The sequence below is a fragment of the Cnephaeus nilssonii genome, assembly GCF_951640355.1.
Source record: "Cnephaeus nilssonii genome assembly, chromosome: 17".
NCBI classification, from domain to species: domain Eukaryota; kingdom Metazoa; phylum Chordata; class Mammalia; order Chiroptera; family Vespertilionidae; genus Cnephaeus; species Cnephaeus nilssonii.
In genome coordinates, this window is record NC_137088.1 from 10,349,426 (window position 1) to 10,375,155 (window position 25,730).

A 25,730-nucleotide genomic window follows, 5' to 3' on the forward strand; every position below is an offset into this window, starting at 1 on the left:
CAGTGGAGAGGTTGGAGGAAGAGAACATAGGATAGCCTCTTTCTTTGGCAAATATTAAATACTAGTGGCCCGGTGCACAAAATTTGTGCACGGGGAGGGGTGTCCCTCAGCCAGGTCTGCACCCTCTCCAATCTGGGACCCCTTGGTGGATGTCCGACTGCCGATTTAGGCCCGATCCCTATAGGATTGGGTCTAAACTGGCAGTCGGACATCCCTCTCACAATCCGGAACCGCTGGCTCCTAACCACTCACCTGCCTGCCTGCCTGATTGCCTCTAACCGCTTCTGCCTACCAGCCTGATTGCCCCCTAACTGCTCCCTTGCCAGCCTGATTGCCCCCAACTGTCCTCCCCTGCTGACCTGATCACCCCCAAGGCTTTTATTAGTATAGATACCACAAGGGTTAATAAGGAAAGAATATATACATAATGGCTTATGATCTAACAATATAGATAGATATGGAAAAAGTTTTTTAAATGGTGGAATGGGAATAGCATATAAAAATGTATTTAACTAATTTCAGTAATCATAATTCATTTTGGTATATTAGTATTGCTATTCCAAGACTGTTGGTTTATAACATTAGAGTAAGACAAATGAGTAGTTCTGGATGTTCTAATTTATCAGCAGATTCTTCAATAGATGAACAATAAAAAAAACAAAGGGATGCAGGAATGTGTACATTTAGAGACTTTAAAAATATATCAAAAATATGGCCTGGCCCTAGCCGGTTTCGCTCAGTGGTTAAAGTGTTGGCCCTCAAACTGAAGGATCTCAGATTCAGTTTCAGTCAAGGGCATTTACCTCAGTTGCAGTCTCAATCCCCGGGCCCCTGTCAGGGCATGTATGGGAGGCAACCAATCAATATCTCTCTCTCACATAGATGTTTCTCTCTCTCTCTCTCTCTCTCTCTCTCTCTCTCTTTCTTTGTCTCTCCCCCTCCCTTCCACTCTCTGTAAAAATCAATGGAAAACATATCCTCACTCATCAGTTGAAGATTAAAATATATATATGTAATATTTTTACCTGGACAAGACTATAGTGTCTGAGAGACACATGGTGATAAAACAAAGAGACACAACAAAGTACAATAAAAGACAGGATAATAGTTACTTTTGAAGAAAGAAAGGAAACTGTGATTGGGTTAGGAAACAGTGAGGTGTTTTGAAGTAACTGGCAACATTCTATTTCTTGACCTTGCTGGTGATTATAATAGTGTTCACCATATACTGTACACGTAAGCTATATATATTTTTAGCATGATTTTCTATATCTGTTTTATTTTATAATTAAAAGATTTTAAAATGTTCTTAAGTGATGTAGCAGAGATACAGAATGCTATTCTCCAACCAATATAAGCCATTATTGTCCATCCTTTTCAAGACAGGACAGAAGCAGAAATTAGTAAAGCATTATTTCAAATAATAAATATTTGCCTGAATTCTAATATGGCACTGTAAAAATTATCCCCCAAAATTACAATAAACAAAATGTTTATTTTATTTTATCAAAAAGACTGTTGGTTATACACATACATACATACATACATACACTGAGTGGCCAGGAAAAACAAAAAGAAGCCAAAAACACCTAATAGAAGGGACAGTTTAGCCTTGAAAGTTGCCACTGACTATTCATGCAGGTAAATGATATTCTATTGCTAAGACTCCTATTTCACCAATTCCACCAACAATATACAGGCTGTAACAAAAAATGTATACACACTTTAACAGCTGATAGCCCAATTTTGAAAATGAAATATATTTTCATAAACAGTGCATATATATATATATATATATATATATATATATATACACATACATACATACATACACTGAGTGGCCAGATTATTATGCGTTCAGAGATCATAATAATCTGGTCACTCAGTGTAATAATTCAAAGTGTGTATACATTTTGGGGGGATACCCTATATAGCTGAGGAAAACCATGCAAATAAAAACTGTAAGAACTGGCCCCTGGTTTTGTAGCTTGGGTTGGTTAGTTATTGCTATAGCTACTGAAGTACATATGAAACTATCCCAGCATGTACAATAGTTCTGATAAAAACAAGAGATTTAATTACTATTCTCAAAGTACTAATCACTACAACTTACCTCTCTTAATTCAGAAATTCTCCGAAGTGCTTTATCCTGGCTCTGACTTAATATACCCTTTAATTAAAAATAAAAAAAAATAAAGTTGGGTCAAACAACTGCATGACATAGTAATACAAAGCAAGTACAAAAGAATTATTTTTTATATATATTTTATTGATTTTTTACAGAGAGGAAGGGAGAGGGATAGAGAGTTAGAAACATAGATGAGAGAGAAATATCTATCAGCTGCCTCCTGCACACCCACTACTGGGGATGTGCCCTCAAACAAAGGTACATGGCTTTGACCAGAATCGAACCTGGGACCCTTGAGTCCGCAGGGCGATGCTCTATCCACTGAGCCAAACCGGTCAAGGCAAATAATTATTTTTACAATATTACAACTGTTTATCCAAAAATAACCTGAGAATGGAGAACAGGACTGAAAATCTTAAGGATGTAACCATGTTGAAAATCTGTTAAAAAGTTAAATCATGATGCGACAGAACTGTTCTGCATCTGGCTATGGTAGTGATTACACAAATCACATGCAAACCACAAAAGTCAATTCTACTATATGTTAATTTTAAAAATAAAAAAAGTTGTTTAAGTTAAATCAAATTCCAAATGCAATTTAATTTATTTCATTGTACCCTATAGTGGTACAACAATTGGTCAATTACCAATCTGTTTAAAAGGGGTTTTTTGTAATTTAAAAACCGTATTAAAAAAGAAAAAAGAAAAGCCTAGCCAGTGTGGCTCAGCAGTTGAGCATTGATGCATGAACCAAGAGGTAACCAGTTCAATTCCCAGTCATGGCACATGCCTAGGTTGCAGACTCGATCCCTAGTAGAGGGCATGCAGGAGGCAGCTGATCAATGATGTTTCTCTCTCATCTATGTTTCCATCCATCTACTCCTCTCACTTCCCCTCTCTCTAAAAATCAATTTTAAAAACATTAAAAAAGAAAAGTCCAGGAGAAAACCACAAAGAGAACTACAGATTGCTAAATTAGTAATCATATCTAAAACTCAAGAAGCTAAAAGAGTAATAATGAAAGATGAAGTGATTCATCCTTTCCTGCAAGGGGGGAAAGGGAGAGGACAGGAGACAGGAGCTTTTCACTAAATTGAAAATTAAACCTGAAAAGTTATGATCTATGGAAACAAAGTAACTGTATATTCTTGCACAATATATAGAGAGGTAAAGAAATAGGGTAATTTGGAGCTTCACTGATCTGTGTAGATTAATAACAATAAAAAACAGAGATACAGGTAGGCAAATGGTTTGCTTTATGGTCCAGAAGAGTATGACTGGGTTGTATTTGTGGGGCCTGGTAAGTGAATAAAACAAAAACCAAAGGCTTTTTCCCATAAAGCCATAAACACAGGTTTTATTTGGTATAATATAAAATTTTTAAATGCAGTGCTGAGAGAGATGAAAAATTGCAGTGTGTTATTTACAAGCACCCGCTCTGCCATCTAACAACCAGGAAGGGATCCCAGCTCTCCTCCCTATTTCTTACAAGTTGTGCAACAATAAACAAGTCGTTATTCCTCAATTTCCTCACAGGAGAGGTTTAAGGACTAAATACACCATAATGCCTGGCACCCAGTAAGAGCTAAATAAATGTTAGGTAGTATGAACAGTACTGATAATAGTGTTGGCAGTACTTATAATTTTCATTTCATTGGGTGTACTGAAAGGATGTTTGTCAATTTAATAAAGAGGTTTCTAGGAATGCCAATACGGGCATGTATAGAGATGTAGAAAAAAGGCAAAAGTTACTGCGTTTTATCTCTAACACTCTTTATATTTGAGACTATGCAACCACAATTCTCTACCGCCACTTAGTGGTAGAAATACATACACCTAAAAATAAAAATCTATAGACAATTCATAGAAACACAAGCAAGGAACTCACAGAATTTGAGAATAAGATGACCTTTTGAGAACGAATGTATGTAATATTAATAATACAATGAATTAAATCAGAACCACTCCCCCCCAGCTGGTGTGACTCAGTGGTTGAGTGTCAATCTATGAACTAGGAGATCACAGTTCAATTCCCAGTCAAGGCACATGATTCCTAGTAGGGGGGCATGAAGGAGGCAGCCAATCTGTTTCTCTCTCCCCCTCTCTTTTCTTCTTACTCTAAAATCAATAAAAACGTATCTAAAACAAAAATTAAAAATGATGCAACCTGCAAACTAAGACACTAGGAAACATGTCTAAAAGAGCAAAACATGCCATAAAGCGAAACCTCTGAAGCACTTTAGGGATCAGAAACTGGAAGACACCCATCCCTACCATGTAAGATCTCTGGGATTCCTCCCTCTTTCTCTTTATCAAATCTCCAATAATAGTAAAGCAGATTAAATACTTTAATCATATGATTATTACAATTGAGGATTGAGCTATTTTACTATGAGATCCTTTCTAATTTTAACATTATGTATGAATCGATATCATAGCCAACAAATCACTTACTTGTAGCTTTTTCTTCTCTCTCTGAACAGTCTGATAAGCTGTTACAAGCTAAAATAAAGAAAAAGTCATCAATAACATGTCATTCCTAAATAAATGCAATTAATTATTCTAAACTCCACTAAAGCATCTTGTTACAAAAGTCAAAAATAAATAAATCATAATAATTCTTTTACATAACAATTCAACCTAGTTAGATGCGTAGATAGCCAAACTAAATAACATAGGAAATATAGTTCTAAAAAATAAAAGGAGAACTCAACTCTATAAAGATAATAAATCTCCTTTTGATTTTACCTTAGACACATACTTCTTTAAATATCAGGACCTAATACATCGGTGGGAATTAGAGCCTACTTGCCTAAAGGCTGAAGACAGCTCAAACAATAGTCATAGACCAGTACCATCAGCAACAGCATCTCCTGGGAGCTTGCTAAAAACTGAAATTATTGGGCCCTACCCCAAACTAACTGAATGGGAATTGGGGGAGGAAGAGCAGAGAAACACAGGAATGTGTGTTTTAACAAGCTCTCCAGGTGATTTTTTGCTTGACCATGGATCTCTAAAAGTTCCTTTTGGTTATAGGACCTGTGACCATGGCTGTGTAAAAATCTGATGGAAAGAACTCATAACCAACCGTTGAAAACTGGTTCCTAAAGAAATGTTTAACCACGTAATCGAACTATGATATTTAAACATTCTAGCACAACTTGGTGAAATTATATATTAACAAATCTTTTAAACCTGTAAACAAAGCATGTCAAACTCACAGCCCACAGGCTGCATGCCTCGTTTATTTGGCCTGTTAGCCTTTAACCTTTTGCAGTCGGATGTCGAGTGTGACTCGACACGGTTAGCATTAGAATAAAGGAATCGAGAAAAAAGCAAGCGAGTGCAAAGGGTTAAGTTTGACATGCTCACTATAAATTATATAGCACTACTCATCTGAAAGCTAAGCACATGGCCTCAATTTAGATCTTACTTTAGAAGTGCTAGTGGCCTGTGAAGAGATAGGCTGCAGCTTTATGAGAAAGAACTCCCCTATTCTGAGCCTTGCCATTTTCCTTGGAAGGCTGCTCTGTGCCCCTAAATGCCTCTACAGAAATACTGAGTGAAGAGGCAGATAGCATCGGCAACAGAGGTTATGAATACAAAAGAACACACAAAATTCTATCTAAGACTAGGACCCTCCCTTTCTTGTTACCTTAAGACCAGATAGGGGAGGAAAGGTAAAGACAAAGTCTATGGGCTCTTTTCCCTAATGAGCTGTATAACTCTGAGGTAGCACAAATATCAGAACAACCAGAAAGACATATAATCAAATAGGACTCTGTCAACTGCTACCTATGTGACCTTAAGCAAGTTACTTAATCTCTATGATTAAGTCTCTATGAGTCTCTAACCCCTATTCTACAAACGAGAGTTAATTGATACCTACTTCACAGAGATGATGCAAAATTAAATGGCACCATAAATATAAAATGCATAGTGTCTTACACACTTAAATATTAATTTACTGTTGCCCCAGCTTCAAACTTAAAAGCCATAAATAAGCTAGTGGAAATAATATAAATTTAAACAAACAAAAATCAAGACCATTATTAAGTTTGATAGAAATAAAAAATAAGTTTTAAAGGAAAAAGTTGCCTGATTTCATAAGTGCCTCCTGAGATACATGGCTTTCGTGCCCTGTTTATATCTCTGGGTTCCAGCCAGCCTATAGCTTTTAGCCTTATAATTCCTTCCTAGTTTGCCAGTATTGTATAGTTTTTTAAAAATACTTTATATATTTCACCTAGGGGTTTTTGTTCTTTTTGGCTGCAGGGTAAAACTACCCATATTGTAGCCATAATTGGAAATAGAAGTTATGGCTAACTTTACATACTAACTTTGAATTTTATTATTCACTAGTGGCCCGGAGCACGAAATTCGTGCACAGAGGGGGGGGGGGGGGTTCCCTCAGCCCAGCCTGCAACCTCTCCAATTGGGGACCCCTTGGAGGACATCCCTCTCACAATCTGGGACCGCTGGCTCCTAACCACTCACCTGCCTGCCTACCTGATCACCCCTAACTGCCTCTGCTTGCCTGCCTGATTACTCCTACCCCCTCTGCCTGCCTGCCTGCCCCTAACTGCCTCTGCCTGCCTGATTGCCCCTAACTGCCCTCCCCTGCCGGCTTGATCTCGCCTCCAACTGCCCTCCTCTGCCAGCCAATTTGGTTCTGATTGGTCAGTTTCTATGCCAGTCAGTGTCAAAAGCTCCGCCTCCTAGGCAGCCATTGGCTCCTCACACTTCACCCAGATTTGGTTCTGATTGGTCGGTTTCTATGCCAGTCAGTGTCTCTGGGTCTATCAATGGGGCCTGATCAGAAAGGTGGGGCTGATCAGCAGCCCTGGTGGAGGCCTAGAGAGAAATGGAGGTGCAGCTGCTGGCCAGACTGGGAGAGAAAGAGAGAGGCAAGTCCTGATCAAAAGCTGTCCCTGCTTCTCTCTTCAGGCCTCTCTCTGGCCCTGATTCGCAGCGCCCTCAGCAGTCAGTTTTGGGGCACCGCGCCTGCAGTGGAAGCAGACTGCAGGACTGACTTCTGGTTGGTTGAGCCTCAGTCATTACCAGACGTTACGACCCAGGGTTTTTATATATTAGGATTAGTTAAAATTAACTACAATGCTGATTTACAAACTGCTAAGACAATAAACTGTTAGGCATTGTAAAAAAATATAATAAGCCATAGGCAACTTGCTGTAGAAAGGTTTTTCCTTAGGAAACACTGTTTCAACTGCACAAGATGGGGAGAACTAATACAATTCAACCAGAAGGAAAGATACTGAAAAGAGAGATGGGCAACACTACTTCCTCACTTAGACCAAAGAGTGTCATCCTCAGGGGGATAGAAGTTAAAAGATTCATTTGAGGCAAAATTTAAATGTAGATACAATGAGAGTGAAACAAATGTGTCAGAAAATCAAACTACTTAAAACATAATTGGGGTCTATAATAATGAAAATCTGGTTAGCAGAAGAGGTCATGTTGCAGCCACAGCACTTAGATGAACAAGGGAGAGGATGTGAGGAGGAAAGATGATGAACTCTGCACTGGGCGTCCAAGCAGAAAGGCAGAATGTGAGAACTAGAAGGCTACAGACAATAAGCTCCAAAACTTTACTAAAAGTCTTGCCACAAAAGACCTGAAACACTGAAAGTCTTTAACTAGATACTGCCAGAGATTAACCAGCATTAGTAGCCAGCATATCTAAGGAACTGAGTTTTGCCAACCACAGGTATAAAAGCCACACAATAACATGAATTAGAGAACAAGGGGAAGAAATTTTCCTGTAGGCAGAAAAGGCATGCTCCTACCTCAGAATATTTCCCTTTGTAGCTATTCAACCTTCGTTCCATTCTTCGCAACCACTGAATCAACTGTTCTTTGTTGAGGCTGTCGAAGTTCCCTAGCGAATCTTCAGCCTCGCTCTCCATATCAGAGGGTGGATCAAAGGTGGCAGCAGAGAGGTCCAGGTCAAGTCGATTCAGGGATTCTCTGGAAGACGTTCGTACCAAAGACTCTTTTGAAGAAGATCGGAATAGAGATTCCTTTATTGGACTTCGAAACAAAGACTCCATGGAAGGCACCCGGAGCTGGAGTTTCTGTGCAAAAGTCTGTGTGTCACCTGACTGTAACCAAAAACCACAGAATATGTGGGTTAAAAATACACATTTAGACTTCTATTATTCCCTATCACCAGCAATAACCTATTAAAAGCTCTAACATATTCAATTAATATCCCTGACATTTAACATAATACATTGTTTTCTGAAAAATAAGAGACACCTGGTTATTTCTGAAAAAGTGCTGGACCTGGAATCAGAGGACTGGGGTGTAGGTCCCAGGTCTGTCACCGAGCAGTGGAATGACCTTCACTAAGTCACTTCCTTTCAGTCTGCACATCTGTAAAAAAGAAGGAAGCCTTCTGTTCTCTTGTCTCAAATCTCTTACCTACAAATCTGCCCGTTACACTGTCACCAGTATGAGAGTTGCAAGAAGGGAGGGGGTGGGAATATGGGTGAAAAAGGTGAAGGGGAATATAGTCAATAATATTGTACACAACAGTTTAACTGAATTTTTCTCAAGACTGAGACTGGTTGAACGAGATATATAACAATTTACCAACCCAACTCCAGGGAAGTTTCAGAAGAGGGAACTATGGGGATTCAGAATGAGTCACCCCAAGATATGCCTCTGTGCCTCTGTGGTATGCCGACTGTTTTGAGGTAAAGGCAAGTTTAACAGCAGGCCCAAGAGAAAATTCTACCTCTCCCTTAACTACCTAGAACTTGAATTAGGGGTCTTGCCCATAAAAGACTAGCAGATAACCTCTTTTGACCTATCCATAGGGCAGGACAAACTCCTGTTTACCAAGCATTTTCTCTTCTTCTCATCCTGCAATGACCCTGTGAAGCCCCCCATGGCCCCCTACCTCATTCCTAGCTCAGGATGTCTTATATGCCCATGTTTCCTTTCTATCTCTGAACCTGCATGAGAGGTCTTGGGCTCTCTCATGTATGTGGGTTCTCATACACATGTATGTATTACATTTGGTCATTTTCTCTTACTAAAAATAAATTTAAAAAATAATAATATTGTAATAAGTTTGCATTGTGACAGATGATTATTAGACTTAGTGTGGTGATCACATTATAAAGTATATAAATGTTGAATCACCATATTATACACCTGAAATATATACCAACTACAAATAAATAAAAAGCACCCCACCTCTTAAAAACAAAAAACAAAAAGTAAATATTGAGAGACAGATAGAGGCAAGTATACATAGATAGGTTTGTGATAAAATAAGTACAGTGAAGTATCAATGATAAAATCTAGGTGGAGGAACAAAACAAAAAAATAAAAAAAATCTAGGTGGAGGGTATATAGCTGTTCACTTTAAAGTTCTTCCAACTCATATATGTTTGAAAATTTTTGTAATTAACTATTGAAAAATAAAAGGGCAGTATTCAAAAAACAGCAACAAATAATTTAAAATGCAACTTTAATACTGTAATTTATTTTATATTTAAAAATTCATACATGGTTATCAAAAGAATTTTCCTAATAATTAAAAAAAGTAACATAAAAACTGACATTTAAATCCCTGTATTTTGCTCTACTGAATGTAATCAATTCAGTTCTCATTCTGTTTTAATAGCATACAAATTCAAATGAGGCAATACATGGTAAAAAAAATATATAGCTAGAGTGATGTTTTGTGTCTAGCGATGATAATTCCATAGTATTATCAGTAACTAGCCACTGGTCGTTGGGAAAATAATTCAAAATTTCATGCCTGATATCTCATCTATATAATAAGTGAGTAATGCTAAATCCAGGGATTCTCTGGAAGACGTTCGTACCAAAGACTCTTTTGAAGAAGATCGGAATAGAGATTCCTTTATTGGACTAGATTCCTCCTAAACTGCTAAAATACTAACACTATGGTTCAATAAAACCATTTTATAGCTTCTCAGATAAATGCTCACATATTACCTATGGTTTTATAAAAATGTATTTTTCTCTATTGTGTGGTGGCATGTACTAATTATTTTCAAAGATCTGAGTTTTGTAAGTCTGTTTGAAGTAAAAGGTCAGCTCTCCGCGTTCTCTTTTGGAGATAAATGAAGAATCAATTTCTTTAGCTGAGTATTATAAACTGCATTAAACAATTTAAAATTTAATGGTATTTAATAGAAATTTTTCTAAAATACACACTTTTCTGCCTTCTTAAATAAGGACAATGAGTAAACCTTTAAAACGATGTCCATGCCACAATTATTATATTGTGTGCCAAAATTATTAATTTACACAAGATGTCCTACCCAGTATTAAGAGGGTCATAGACAGCTATGCCTTATGAACTCCTGGGCTTGTTTTTACCATCTCTTCTAGCTTGGTATAAATTCTGATTTCCTGCTGCAGTCAAGATGCCCAACCACAATAAGCATTCTACCCCCTTCATCCACATACACTGTTCCTAATTTGCTAACAACCAATACCCAATTTGTCAGAAATCTGTTTAAAGGTAAATAGACTTTAAGTGAAAACATCTCCTTGTTATGAGAATTAAATGAGATCATGTGTGTGTGTGTGTGTGTGTGTGTATGTGTGTATATGTGTGTGTGTGTATGTGTATACGTGTGTGTGTGTGTATATATATACATATATATATATATATATATATATATATATATATATATATATATATATATGTTAATAATGCCTGACAGAGTAAATACTCAGTAATGCTATCTTATTTTTTTTAGGGAAATATTTGTTGTTGTTTTTTTAAAGAAAGTTCAAAGCCTTTAGTGAGCCTTACTTTCTGAATATCACCCATGTTCATTATTTAACTTAATTAAAACTTACGTCTCTCCCAAATGGTTATCTTTCATTTTACTTTTTGCATTTGTAACTGTATTTAGTCTTTTTAGACTATTCTATTTAAGAGAAGGAAAAAAGTATTCCAAAAAATATTCTTTAATAATATTCCTTAAAGATCTTTGGATCTGTCCAGTACCATATTATACACCTGAAATATGTAGATTCGTGCCTCTCAATTTTTACCCTTACCTCATGGCACCTAAAGAAAATGATGTATTTGTAGAAGACTTGGGATTTAGTGGGGATGCTGCTCAAGGCCAGAGTCCACAGGCCCAGGGACTCAGATTATGGCCAGAACCTTATCAGCCTCTCCAAAGGATCTCAGCTCACAAGTGACCTTTTTTTTTTTTTTTCTAATATATTTTATTGATTTTTTTTACAGAGAGGAAGGGAGATGGATAGAAAGCTAGAAACATCGATGAGAGAGAAACATCGAACAGCTGCCTCCTGCACACCCCCTACCGGGGATGTGCCCACAACCAATGTACATGCCCTTGACCGGAATCAAACGTGGGACCCTTCAGTCCACAGACCAACGCTCTATCCACTGAGCCAAACCGGTTTCGGCCACAGGTGACCTTTTCATGGAGTTTGGGGAGCTGTAATTTATACATTTGCTAGACAATACTTTAGAATGTTTAGTCTACATAATTTAGTTAATAAATCACTTAGGTCATAAATTGTATACATTCATGCTCCAGATTCACAAAATTAGAAATGTTATTTCCCTACAAAAGAGACTCCTGAGAATAGCCAGGTCAATGATAATAATCATCACTAAAGCCAAAGTACTAAACAAATGTTCATTTCAGATACTGCCATCATTATTATGTTTTTCATGAATTTTTTCTTTCTTTTTTTGGAAGGAGTCAAAAGAATGTCACTTAGCCCCAATCTCCAAATAACTTTTGAGTATCAAAGATAACCTAAATTCTCTGCATTAGCACATTTAAGAGCAAACTTTAAAATAAATTTCATTTTTCATAATCCCCTTTCAAATTATGTAACGTGACCTATCTTTCAATATGACTTCCTCTATTTTCTTTACAACTATAAAGTCAGATTCCTATTTTCAAAACGTTTACTCTTTACCACAATTAATTTTTTAAATGAGTAATAACAGAATCTTATATGACTGGTGTATATATAAAAATCACATTTTTTCCCAAGAAACCATCAACAAACCTGGATTTACCACACATGTTGTATCAAATGTTTGGACATCACTGTTCCAATGTAAAGTCAAATGCTACTAAAATAGATTGACCAACACTCTGAAAGGACTTGCCATTTTTTTAAATAAAATGAATAACACACCTGAGGAGTCACCAGTTCACTTCCATTAATACTGTCCGGAGATTTTGTGGCTTGGAGAGATATATTCTAAAAAGAACAAAGAAACATTGTAAAGAAAAGGAAAAAAAGACTAAAGTTTTAAAACTGTTAGGAACAAAGGCCAAGTACCAAGCCCTATTAGGTACATTTATCAAACAAAATTAGTAATTCTTCATTTATTAGAATGTCTTCATGCAAGGCAAAACTAGTATGGTAAGTATTTTAGAAAATTCATTTTGCTGCAATATAAATAACTAAATAGCAAAGATTAGTATGTAGCAAAACTTATTTCAAGCTAATCGCATATCTTTCCCATTATAATGTCCCCAGTTTTTCCCCCACAACAAAATTAACATAAGGGTTTCAATTAGCTAAACTCATTCAAACAGAAATCTATCCAGAAAAAGAAATAATATCAATAGTTCCCTACAATAAAAGAATATTCAAATTAAAGTTATTTGGGCTAAGCTCTGAAAATTATCTTGGTAACAAGAAATACAAATGCCTCATTCATTTGAAGCCAACAGTATAAATGACATTGTTGTGACAATTTTCAGAAAAACTTATAATTACAAATAATCTTATTCCACATGTGAATGTTTTAATTTTATCCTGTTCATATGACAAATGCTCCAAATTAAGCAACATTCTGCTGATTACATCATAGTGGCCTAGGTTCTATGATAATGGATGATATTCTTTTATATTCAAAATTCTATATTGCATTCATAATACACTAAGTAGCTAACTGAAATTACAGCTTTAGAAGTAGCTCGTGATAAAATAACTTCAATTCTTTCAACAAAAGCATTTGACCAAATACTAGCCACTACCAGTATGTTTCAATAACTTGGTCTTTAAATAGCACATTTCCCCTACAATTCTACAGCTGACCAATAAAAGGTCAAATATCTGATCTTACTTATTCTAAAATACAAGTGAAGGCACTCAGCTTTGCAAAAGTGTTCTCAAATTTTTGAGCTCTCATTAGGTATTTGATACTAAGAAATTGTTAATTTTTAGGTATGATGAATGTATAGTGGGTCTATATTTTGTCTTTATCTTTTAGAAATATATACCAAAATATTTAGATGCAATAATAGTTCTGAAATTTGCTTCAAATAATCCAGTGGGGATGAGGTGGGGATAAGCTGCATGTATGGAGAGGCTGGTAATGGTATAGTTAGGGAAGTGGGAAGGGATCCTAATAAGATGGGCATGAGTTAATTGTTAACACTGATAATAGACACTATAGGAGGAAAAGAATTCTTATACCACTATTGCTACTATTTCCACTTTTGTAATATGTTTAAATTTTTCCCTAATAAAAATGTAAATACCTTCTCCCTCTAATGTAAAAAGTTATCAAATTTTACTAGTCCAAGACATTTTCTTAAAGTTAGACAGGAGAGAAAGGTTGGAAGAACTTAGTAATTAACTTTTATCTTCCTGTTCTCTGCCATTTCAAAGAATTAAAAGTTGTATACATGGCATATATTTGTATAACATCATAAGTAATGTTTTCTAGCCCTAAAAATATACTACAAACTATAAAATAAAAAAACATTTTATAGGGATCAACAAATCTCTCAGCCAATCAGTACAGTGAAAAGCAATAGTTAAGTTATGCAGAAAGGAAATGAAAGAACTCCATAAGATGGAGTTTTAGGCTTTTGTGTGGGAGAAAGCCTTCACAAGTCTTCTTTCACTGATGTTATACAAAAGTTATACAGAAAGGAAATGAAAGAACTCTTATGGAGTTCTTTCATTTCCTTTCTGCATAACTTAACTATTGCTTTTCACTGTACTGATTGGCTGAGAGATTTGTTGATCCCTATAAAATGTTTTTTTATTTTATAGTTTGTAGTATATTTTTAGGGCTAGAAAACATTACTTATGATGTTATACAAATATATGCCATGTATACAACTTTTAATTCTTTGAAATGGCAGAGAACAGGAAGATAAAAGTTAATTACTAAGTTCTTCCAAACTTTCTATCCTATCTAACTTTAAGAAAATGTCTTGGACTAGTAAAAGAACTGCATATATAGGTTAGAAGAAATAGTGGCAAGAGAGTCCATATTCTATTTTAGGTAAATTACTTGACACATGATTGTAGTCCATACAAAAAAAAAAAAAGCTATTCTACGATTGCTTGAAATATCACCCTATCAAACACAGCATAACATTTAAAAACCTTTCCTCCCTGTGTAATATTTCAGTTTATATGTTATACCATATATCTAAATATAAGGAAGACAACTAAGGGAAGTATTGGCCTATGTTTCCCTGAAATTTAAATTAGGAATCTCTAGAAGCAAAATTAGAGATTTTGTCACTACCTGTAATGCCTTCTCTATTTCTGTCCAACAAATGCCCTTTTTTAATAAAGTTTCATATGATTTGCCTGAAGGACTAACACATTCCCTACATCTGTATTTTCTTCTATTAAGCCTTAATTCCTGTGTGTTGTAAGTGTACTAGTATGTTGATATTTTTATCTCCATATTAACTTATAAAATCTTGGAGAGCAGAAAACCTTGCATTTTCGTCTTGGTCCCAGGACCGTTAACATCTTGAGGATTGGTAGTACAGGCTCAGTAAATGCTTGTTAAATCCTATACAATTACTTCCTTCAGTGAAAGAAGACTTGTGAAGGCTTTCTCCCACACAAAAGCCTAAAGAACTAGCTCAATACAAGTCAATACTCAACAGTCATCAATACTTTCTCCTGGAGGCAATTCCTAGATACAGGAAAACTCTTCTAAAGTGCATTTAATTTAAAAGCACACACAGGTTCCCTGCCAGATTTGTGTTCAATTATGTTTTGTTCAATATTTATTGGTTGCTGAGCACTAAGGATACAATAATTTTTAGATTTACAGGTAAAGATATGTATTTTTTTAAAAAAACTAAATTAAGGAAAAGTCAGCAGCTGGTGAACTCCTAATGTAATGAATTAGGCCCTCACTAAATTCGATAACCTAGGTTATGATATAGTTTCCCTTTGTTATGTGGGGAAAAATAAGTTTTTATCTGAATAAAACTCAATTTAAATAATATTCTAAAGACTTTTAGTCTAAACTACTTCTAATGCCTTCACTTAAAATTTTTTAGCATTTCTTTCATGATAGGCTAGGACTCCATACAAATTACTTTTATGTACTTACTAGAGGCCCAGTGCACGAATTCGTGCACAGGTGGGGTCCCTCGGCCTGGGCAGCAAATGGGGCAATCGGGGATGCAAGTAGTTGGCCTGCGGGGAGAGGGCCCGTGGGAGGTTGGCTGTGGGAGCACACTGACCACCAGGGGGCAGCTCCTGCGTTGAGCATCTGCCCCCTGGTGGTCAGTGTGCATCATAGCTACCAGTCAACGGGTCATTTGGTCATTCAGTTGTTCAGTCACTTAGGCTTTTATATATATAGATGGAAGTGGGCCTAGGAGAAGCTCTTCTTTTTTAAAAAAAGTCTCTATTACTACTACATGAAGTGTAAAACAGTATCATTTTGTTTTTAAATAAGTTGGTAATTTATCTTTAACTGGGATTCCTGTGTCCCTCTCAAACCAGTTTTGAAAATAGTGAGGTGTTACTTGTAGCCAGAACCAAGGAGACCACTTTCCCTAAGTTCCAAGTGAAGGCATCACCAGAACTCTAAGCTGCTTTCTTTTCTAAAACCAAGGTTAGAATGTAGTTTAGGATTGCTAGTGGCTAGCAGACCAAGTCTTTCCTGGCTGCAGGGATTAGTACAGAAATGTTCCAATTTCATCACCAGCTTAATAAATTCAACCAATTCTCATTGTTTAAAAAACAAAAACAAAAAAATCAATCCTAGTTCAATGTCCAATTTAACACCAAAAGCTACCTTACTGAGCAAACACCTCTAAATTTTAACTTGCTAAATTAAGAAATTAGATACTTGAAGAAACAAGTCCACTTTCCCAAAATTATATACAAGACTCAAAATTATATGAATTCAGTCAGTTGAAAAATAATGAGATCATTATTTCTTTTCAGATATTTAATACACAGAAAACTTGTCCTCTCCCAAAATAAGATGCAATTATTTGTTACCGTAAAATCAACTTACCTACTAAATGTTATTTAATTATGGATTTACACAAATGCATTTTTCCCCTAAAAATGTGAGTCACATTTCAAAATATTCTTGGCCTCCACCACAGTTTTCTAACAATGCATACCTTTTTAGTCAATGAACAAACATTCCCTAGGAAGAAAACTTAAAAGAGTTTAGATTAAATGAAGGTAATCTTCACTACATTAATGAAAAGTGTTATTTTGTTGCTGTTAAAGAGTTACCAGAAAACACACCAGCCATCAGAATTCAGCAATTTACTCTTATTTTTTAAAGCAGGGTTAGCAACAGGGCACTGAAGATGCTTTGAGAGATGGTAAGTGACAAGCAACATGAGATTTGCTTCTAGAATTACCGAATTACTTAGCTTCCCCACAAAGGGAATGCAGAAAGCGGTGGAAGGACTCACCACACTGTCAGTCTGTGTTTTAGGCTGTTTGGAGGAATCCAAAGCAAAGATAGTATACTCAGAGAGAAAAGCAGGCTCTGCTATCATCCCGGCTAGTAGCTGTCTCATTCAGTGTAACAAGCAGATGTATAAAAATAAAACAAATGATGAAAAACAAATCATAAGGGCATGTTGCAAAGTTTTCTCACCACACAGCATGCACAACGCTATAATGGCCTTGCAGCACCACGACTACCACCGTCGTTCCACCCCCAAAATAATAAGTGGCTGGGAAAGGTCAGGAATGGAGAGGAGTTGAACTATTTAGGATCTCAAAGCCCAACTTTAAACAATTTGCTTATTGGCATATAAATAATATATACAACAGGCACCACAGCACAAAACATGTCATTTGGTATAAGAGTCTATACCAATTAGAACAATACATGATAAAGAACACAAAGCTTTAGCATAAAACAAATACTGTGCCATTCATTTTTATACATTCAAAAACAGAGCATGGCCGAAACCGGTTTGGCTCAGTGGATAGAGCGTCAGCTTGTGGACTGAAGGGTCCCGGGTTCGATTCCGGTCAAGGGCATGTACCTTGGTTGCGGGCACATCCCCAGTAGGGGGTGTGCAAGAGGCAGCTGATCGATGTTTCTAACTCTCTATCCCTCTCCCTTCCTCTCTGTAAAAAATCAATAAAATATATTTAAAAAAAAAAAAAAAACAGAGCATGGGAGGATAAGACACATAAAACTTTGATTTTTTTTTTTGAGAGAGAGAGAGAGAAACACTGATTTCTTGTTCTACTCATCCATGCATTCATTGGTTAATACTGGTTGATTCTTATATGTGCCCTGACCCAGGATCAAAACTGCAATCTTGGTATATTGAGACAATGTTCAAACCAGCTGAGCTACCCAGCCAGGGCCAAGACATATAACACTTTAAATAATCATTTATCTGTACTTATATTCAAAAAGTTTTCTCCAAGTCTTGGCCAAGTAGGTCAGTTGGTTAGAGCATCATCCCGATACACCAAATGTTGTGGGTTCAATTCTCTGTCTGAGGCACATATAAGAATCAACCAATGAACGCATAAATAAGTGAAACAACAAATTGACATCTTTCTCCCTCTCCCCTCTCTCCCTCCTCTTTTTCTCTCTCTCCCTTCCCACCTCTCTCTCCCCCTCTCTCCAAAATCAATTAAAAGTATTCTCTAATACACACAGAAGAAATTTTGAAACTGAAATTTATAAGTTTTAAGGATAAATTCTATAATATTAGTTCTTTTGATTCTCTTCTGTGCTTCAGTTTTCTTTCAGAAACAGTACAATACACACCAAAATACTAATAATCATAAATTAAATGTATAATAGATTATAATTAAAATGAACTTCTTGATGATGGAGATTATACAAATATACATGATAAAACTGCATAGAAACACACACACGCAATCTATATATAGAAAAGCTTAAGCGACCATTCGACCAGTAGCTACGATGCGCACTGACCACCAGGGGGCAGATGCTCAATGCACAGGCATGGAAACATGGAACAGACTGATGAATCTCAGAGGGAAGCGGGGGAGGGTGGGAAGAGATTAACCAAAGATCTTATATGCATACTAGAGGCCCAGTGCACATATTTGTGCACCTGTGGGGTCCCTCAGCCTGGCCTGCGGGGGTCAGGCCAAAACCGGCAATCTGACATTCCCTGAGGGGTCCCAGATTGCAAGAAGACGCATGTCAGGCTGAGGGACCCCACCGATGCACAAATCCATGCACCAGGCCTCCAGTGATACATATAAAACTGGTGAAATCTGAATAAGCTCTGTGGATGTCACATAATTTACCAATGTCAATTTCCTTGTTTTCACAGTGTACCATAGTTTTACAAGGTGTTACCTTTGGGAGAAACTGGGTGAAGGGTACACAGGGCATACCTAAAAAAATTTTTGTAACCTCCTGTGAATCTATGATTATTTCAAAATACAGTTTAAAAAGTCCTTTGAAACATTAATTTAGCAGCTAATGTGAGTTATATTATCTATTATGTGATATATAATAAAGAACTTATATCAGAAAATAAATATCTACAGCGGGATGGAGGGGGTCAATGGGGGAAAACAGGGAGACATCTATAATACTTTCAACAATAAAGATAAATTCTTTAAAAAATAAAATATACAAAAGGAAAAATATAAATATCTGCAAAAGCTTAAGAGCTTACACTTTTCATCTCAGTACTATAGAGTTATGGGTACTAACTATAGCCTTTACCAACTCTTCATCTGGTCCTATAATAGAGGCCATCTAATAGATAAGGCAAACGTTTTTTAAGTCATTATTTGTGTGTTTATGTTAACTGGTATCCTTGGGTAGGATTCAAGAACTAACTTTATACTAAATCCTAAAATTTAGTATTAGTACTAAAATATACTATTATGCCTGTTTGGCTCTTGAGAATCATCAATCCAAGTTTCTACTCTTGCTGCAAGTCTACTGCCCTGGGAACTCAGCAAGCTTTGAATGAATGTTATTTTAAGTTAAAGGCTATACAAATTCAATTTTTTAAGCTTCCAAAATTAATTTTTGAAATGAAGTCACTCTTGCCCACACAAGGAAGTAACTTAAAATTGCAAATTTAAGAGTACATTTGAAACTTTAAGAGAAAAACACAGAAGCTAATTAATACCCAGTAGAGAAAAACATGTTGACAAACATTCAAAAGGTGCTGCCAAACAACAATTTACATTCTGGCCCCATAACAAAGCAAATTACATTAAAATTAGTTCCCACTGACAGCTACCTCCCTCCACTTGTCCTTGTCAATTGCTTCTTATGTTCATGAAAGTCCCACTAGCATTAATTCTCAAATATTCCTCCCAATAAAATTCAACCTCAACTCAATCTCTTTCAAATTGTTCAAATTCTGATCTAATTGTGCTAAGAATTTAATTTGGCTCTTCCTCACTGAGGCCATCAGTTGAACTTACTGACTGAAGTTGTACGTGCCTAAACATTCATGAAGCTACCTAAAAACTCATATTACATGTGTGTTGAAAGCTTTTAATCTATCCTCCATGTCTCTTGCTCTTAGAAAAAAAAATTTTTTTTTCTTAATCTCTATCTCTGTGTGTTTTGAGTGGGACTACTTGGTATTCTTTTAGAATTCCCTAATTTTCTCTTGAACTGGGACTAGTGTGAGTTTTATTTTTACTTATATTTTTATATGATTTTTCTTTCATTAGTAGCATTTCTACTTAGTTCTTTTTCACATCTACATAGTCCAGTTCTATTTTCCCCCCACAATTTTCTGTTCTTAAGAAAAGTATTAATTCATCTATCTTATTAAAGATACTTGTTTTAAAGTCTTTTCCAAATTGCTCTATTTTTTAAAATATATTTTTATTGAATTCAGAGAGGAAGGAAGAGGGAGAGATAGAAACATCAACGATGAGAGAGAATCATTGATTGGTTGCCTCCTGCACACCCCCCACTAGGGATCAAGCCCGAAACCCAGGCATGTGCCCTTGACTAGAATCGAACTTGGAACTCTTCAGTCCGCAGGCCAACGCTCTATCCACTGAGCTAAACCAGCTAGGGTCAAATTGCTCTATCATTTTAATTTCCCCTGGAGTAAATTTATATCCCAATTCTTGTTTTTATTGGCTGTCTTTTTAGCATTTGTTTTAGAATTTTCATTTACAGGCTCATTTTGAGAAAGTATTATTTTTCTCCTTCCTTCAGTGCTCATCCTTCCTATTCCTCAATCTTATTCCCCAGGTCCCACTTTGGGTTTCCTAACCTATGACAATACTCAGGTTATCACAGACGCAATCACTAAACCATTATGAGGTTTGGTCCAGTTCTTAATCATGAGGCCTCCCTATGGACAGAAGCTTCTTATAAGAGGCCACAGAGAGCTCTAGGCAGCAGTCAGCAAAAGCTTTTTTCAACCTCCTTTCACCAGTGCTGGAAGCCCCACTTTAGCCTCTAGCATGTAGCCCTAAATCTAACTCTGGCAGCATAGAACCCTTCCATCCTTCTTTTTTTTCTTTTTCTTTTTTTGGAATGTATTTTTTTTAATTTATTGATTAAAGTGTTACATATGTGTCCTTATTCCCCCATTACCCTCCTATCCCCCCTTCATGCCCTCACCCCCCTGTTGTCTGTGTCTATTGGTTAGGCTTATATGCATGCATACAAGTCCTTTGGTTGATCTCTCCCCCTTACACCCACCCTCCCCTACCTTCCCTCTGAGGTTTGATGGGTCTGATTGATGTTTCTCTGTCTCTGGATCTGTTTTTGTTCATCAGTTTATGTTGTTCATTATATTCCATAAATGAGTGAGATCATGTGATATTTATCTTTCTCTGACTGGCTTATTTCACTTAGCATAATGCTCTCCAGTTGCAAATGGTAAGAGCTCCTTTTTTATCACAGCATAGTATTCCATTGTGTAGATGTACCACAGTTTTTTAATCCACTCATCTGCTGATGGGCACTTAGGCTGTTTCCAAATCTTAGCTATTGTAAATTGTGCTGCTATGAACATAGGGGTGCATATATCCTTTCTAATTGGTGTTTCTAGTTTCTTGGGATATATTCCTAGAAGTGGGATCACTGGGTCAAATGGGAGTTCCATTTTTAGTTTTTTGAGGAAACTCCATACTGTTCTCCACAGTGGCTGCATTCCCACCAGCAGTGCACAAGCATCCTCACCAGCACTTTTCCTTTGTTGATTTGTTGATGATAGCCATTCTGACAGGTGTGAGATGGTATCTCATTGTAGTTTTGATTTGCATCTCTCGGATGATTAGTGACTTTGAGCATGTTTTCATATGGCTCTTGGCCTTCCTTCCGTCATCTTTAGAAAAGTATCTATTTAGGTCCGTTGCCCATTTTTTTAATTGGGTTATCTTCCTTTTGTTAAGTTGTATGAATTCCCTGTAAATGTTGGAGATTAAACCCTTATCGGTGATAACATTGGTAAATATGTTCTCCCATGCAGTGGGCTTTCTTGTTTTGTTTATGGTTTCTTATGCTGTGAAAAAGCTTTTTATTTTTTATGTAGTCCCATTTGTTTATTTTCTCTTTAGTTTCCATTGCCCTAGGAGCAGTATCAGTGAAGAAACTGCTTCGGCATGTCTGAGATTTTGCTGCCTGTGGATTCCTCTAGTATTTTTATGGTTTCCTGTCTTATGTTTAAGTCCTTTATCCATTTTGAGTTTATTTTTGTGTATGGTGTAAGTTGGTGGTCTAGTTTCATTTTTTTGCATGTGTCTGTCCAATTTTCCCAACACCACTTATTGAAGAGACTGTCTTGATTCCATTGTATGTTCATGCCTCCTTTGTCGAATATTAATTGAGCATAGTGGCTTAGGTCGATTTCTGAGTTCTCTATTCTATTCATTGATCTATATGTCTGTTCTTGTGCCTGTACCAGGCTGTTTTGAGAACAGTGGCTTTGTAATACAGCTTGATATCTGGTATTGAGATCCCACCTACTTTGTTCTTCTTTCTCAGGATTGCTGCAGCTATTCGGGGTCTTTTTTTATTCCAGATGAATTTTTGGAAAGTTCGTTCTAGGTCTGCAAAATATGCCGTTGGTATTTTAATGGGGAGTGCACTGAATCTATAGATTGCTTTGGGTAGTACCTTCCATCCTTCTTAACCAGAGTTCAAAGAGAAAATTAAGTCCTAATGCCTGTTCTAAGTCATCTGCCAGGATCCACTGTATATAATGAATTAATGTGTCTCCTATGAATTAATGTCTCCTATTAGGGAAGGGACCCTAAAAAATTTAGTAGCTCAGGAAATATATGTCTCTCTGCCTTAAAGAGGAGGTTCTGTTTCTATCTTCCAAACACTGTTATATATAGCCGCTAGTATCAGCACTTTTTATTTTTAAAATATATTTTTATTGATTTCAGAGAGGAAGGGAGAAGGAGAGAGAGATAGAAACATCAATGATGAGAGAGCATCATCAATTGGCTGCCTTCTGAACGCCCCTTGATGGAGCCCCCAACCCAGGCATGTGCCCTGACCAGGAATCGAATTGTGTGCGACCTCCTGGTTCACAAGTTGACACTCAACCATTGAGCCATGCGAGCTGGGCCAGATGCTATTTCTTGAGTTAGACTTTATAAGCACAGAATTTTTAGTATTAAAATTTAGAAATTAGAGATAAATTTTTTTTAAACTTTAAAGCAAACAAAAACATAACCTATTGTAAAGAATGATCAAATATCCCTTTCAGAAAGGATTATTTTATAAAGATATATTCACTTAAAACATTTTAAAGCATTCTAGATAAATCCTTTTTTAAAATAGTAATCAAGTTATTTTCAGGGTTTCAACTGTACTGTATGTAAATCAATAAAATACTATAGTATCAACCAATATCCTGGGTATAAGAATGATACCATTAACAGTGATTGTAAAAACAGTATTGGTACTGCAAATTTCATTCAAATTGGTTACATCTATAAACTTAAACTAAGTTCAATACCATTAAACTTAAAATCATAACGTTAAAGAAATGCAATACTGCAAATAATGCACAAAAAATGAGATCTCAAAAGAAAAGTATGCACATTCTTTATACTTTTAAAAAATATGTTTTTATTAATATAGAATGAGAGGAAGGGAGTGGGATAGAGAGATAGAAACATCAATCAGCTGCCTCCTGCATGCCCCCTACTGGGATTCCAGCCTGCAACCCGGACATGTGCCCTGACTGGGAATCGATCTGGTGACCTCTTGGTTCATGGGTAATGCTCAACCACTGAGCCACACTGACTGGGCCATACTTTATACTTTTATACATCTTTGTCAGATCATGTCAATATATGCACCAAGGACATAGTATCACAGTATATATGCCATTAAGTTTTAATGCAAAAACTATACTATCAAGTGTTTATTTTGCTATCAACATTACTAAATAAAAGTTTTAAAATTGTTTAAAGTAACCTTCAAGACAATTTAGAAATATCTTTCCAATTTTTAAATTAGCCATCCCATTCTTAGAAATCCATCCTACAGAATAATAGCATTATAAATGTGTGTGTAAAATGCTCAGTACAGTACTACCTCTAATAACTAAGATATTCAAGAGAACAAAGTGAGCACTATGGACTGAATGTTTATTCCCCACAAAATCGATAGTTGAAGCCCTAATCCTCAATGTGATGGTAGAGCCTTTGGGAGGTAGGGATAGATGCAGTCATGAGGATGGGGTCCTCATGATGGAATTTTTGCCCCTTATAAAAAAAGAAAAATGCCCTCGCCAGTTTGGCTCAGTTGATGGAGTGTCCACCTGCGGACTGAAGGGTCCCAAGTTCGATTCTGGTCAAGGACACATGCCCAGGTTGTAGGCTCGATCCCCAGTAAGGGAAGTGCAGGAGGCACCTGATCAATGATTTTCTCTCATCATTGATATTTCTATCTCTCTCTCCCTCTCCCTTCCTCTCTGAAATCAATTTAAAAAAAAAATAGAAAAGAGCCGAAGCCGGTTTGGCTCAGTGGATAGAGCGTCGGCCTGCGGACTGAAGGGTCCCAGGTTCGATTCCGGTCAAGGGCATGTACCTTGGTTGCGGGCACATCCCCAGTAGGGGGTGTGCAGGAGGCAGCTGATGGATGTTTCTCTCTCATCGATGTTTCTGACTCTCTATCCCTCTCCCTTCCTCTCTGTAAAAAATCAATAAAATATATTTTTAAAAAAATAGAAAAGAAAGAAAGAGACATAAAGCTGCCCCTCTCCCAATTCTCGCACACCTCCACCTTTCCCTAGGTAGATGCACCAAGGAAAGGTCATGCTAGGATATAATGTAAGATAGCTGTCTGCAAACCAGAAAGAGGGCCTTCACCACAGAATCTGCTGACACCTTGATCTTGGGACTTCCCAGGGGCACATGTGGGAGACAACCAATCAATGTGTCTCTCTCACATCAATGTTTCTCTCTCTTTCTCTCTCCCCTTCCTCCCTTCCTTCCACTCTCTCTGAAAAGCAATGGAAAAAATATCCTCATGAAAGGATGAACAACAAAAACAAAAACAAACAAAAATACATATATTTTTGAGGGCTATGTGTCCTCCTCTATAGTACCACTTCAGTGGTACTATAAAGAGAAGGAAAGAAGAAAATACCAAAAAGTCAGTAATCTTTTGGGGGAAAGGAGAGGCAGCACTTTAGCTGATACTGTCCTTTTCTAGACCTGAGGGGTGGTTACATGGGGATTTACTTTGTAATAATTCATTGATTTGTGCATTTATCATTTACCTTCTTTTCTGTTATTTGTGTCAAACTTCACAAAAAGTTAAAAGGTTGAAAAAAATCTAAGCTGAGATATGGTGCCAGGTGCAAGTCACATGGAATGAGTAAAGTTACTTCACAGTTTCCAATCACTAGCTTGAAACTATAGGACTCTTCCCCATATAATGCAACTGAACAAATTGTTATCAAATTATTCTAAAAACTTCAAATATTAAATGTAGAGCATATTATACTCTCCAATTAAGATTCTCAAAGAAAACACACTTTACAAAAACCTAACTACTATTTGCAAAAAAGAATACAATACCACCCAGCTGATGTGGGTCAGTGGTTGAGCATTGACCCAGGAACCAAGAGGTCACCGGTTCGATTCCCGGTCAGAGCACATGCTCCAGTTGCAGGCTTGATCTCCAGTGGGGGCCATGCAGGAGGCAGCCAATCAGTGACTTCCTCTCTCATCAATGTTTCTATCTCTCTATCCATCTCCCTTCCTCTCTCTCTAAAAATCAATAAAAAAGTTTTTTAAAAAATAAAAAGAATACGCCTCAGAATTAAAAATTGACCTGTCAAAATACTTTTCCATTTTGTTATCAACAGTAGCATTA

The 25,730-nt window shown here is 36.6% G+C and overlaps 1 protein-coding gene across 6 annotated transcripts in view; it reads right to left on the reverse strand.

The window, feature by feature from the left end:
* Nucleotides 1-25,730, reverse strand: part of GOLGA4 (golgin A4) — a 92,431-nt gene that overhangs the window by 58,135 nt on the left and 8,566 nt on the right. For 3 of the 6 annotated variants that reach the window (XM_079795094.1, XM_079795092.1, XM_079795093.1), the window contains exons 3-7: nucleotides 16,855-16,953; nucleotides 12,332-12,397; nucleotides 7,936-8,250; nucleotides 4,583-4,630; nucleotides 2,114-2,170 (exon numbers count right to left, since the gene is read on the reverse strand). In XM_079795094.1, coding sequence (XP_079651220.1) covers nucleotides 2,114-2,170; nucleotides 4,583-4,630; nucleotides 7,936-8,250; nucleotides 12,332-12,397; nucleotides 16,855-16,953 — 585 coding nt within the window. Of the gene's footprint in view, nucleotides 1-2,113; nucleotides 2,171-4,582; nucleotides 4,631-7,935; nucleotides 8,251-8,434; nucleotides 8,491-12,331; nucleotides 12,398-16,854; nucleotides 16,954-25,730 lie in introns of those variants that run through there. The other 3 variants (XM_079795095.1, XM_079795096.1, XM_079795097.1) reach the window with 2 other exon arrangements.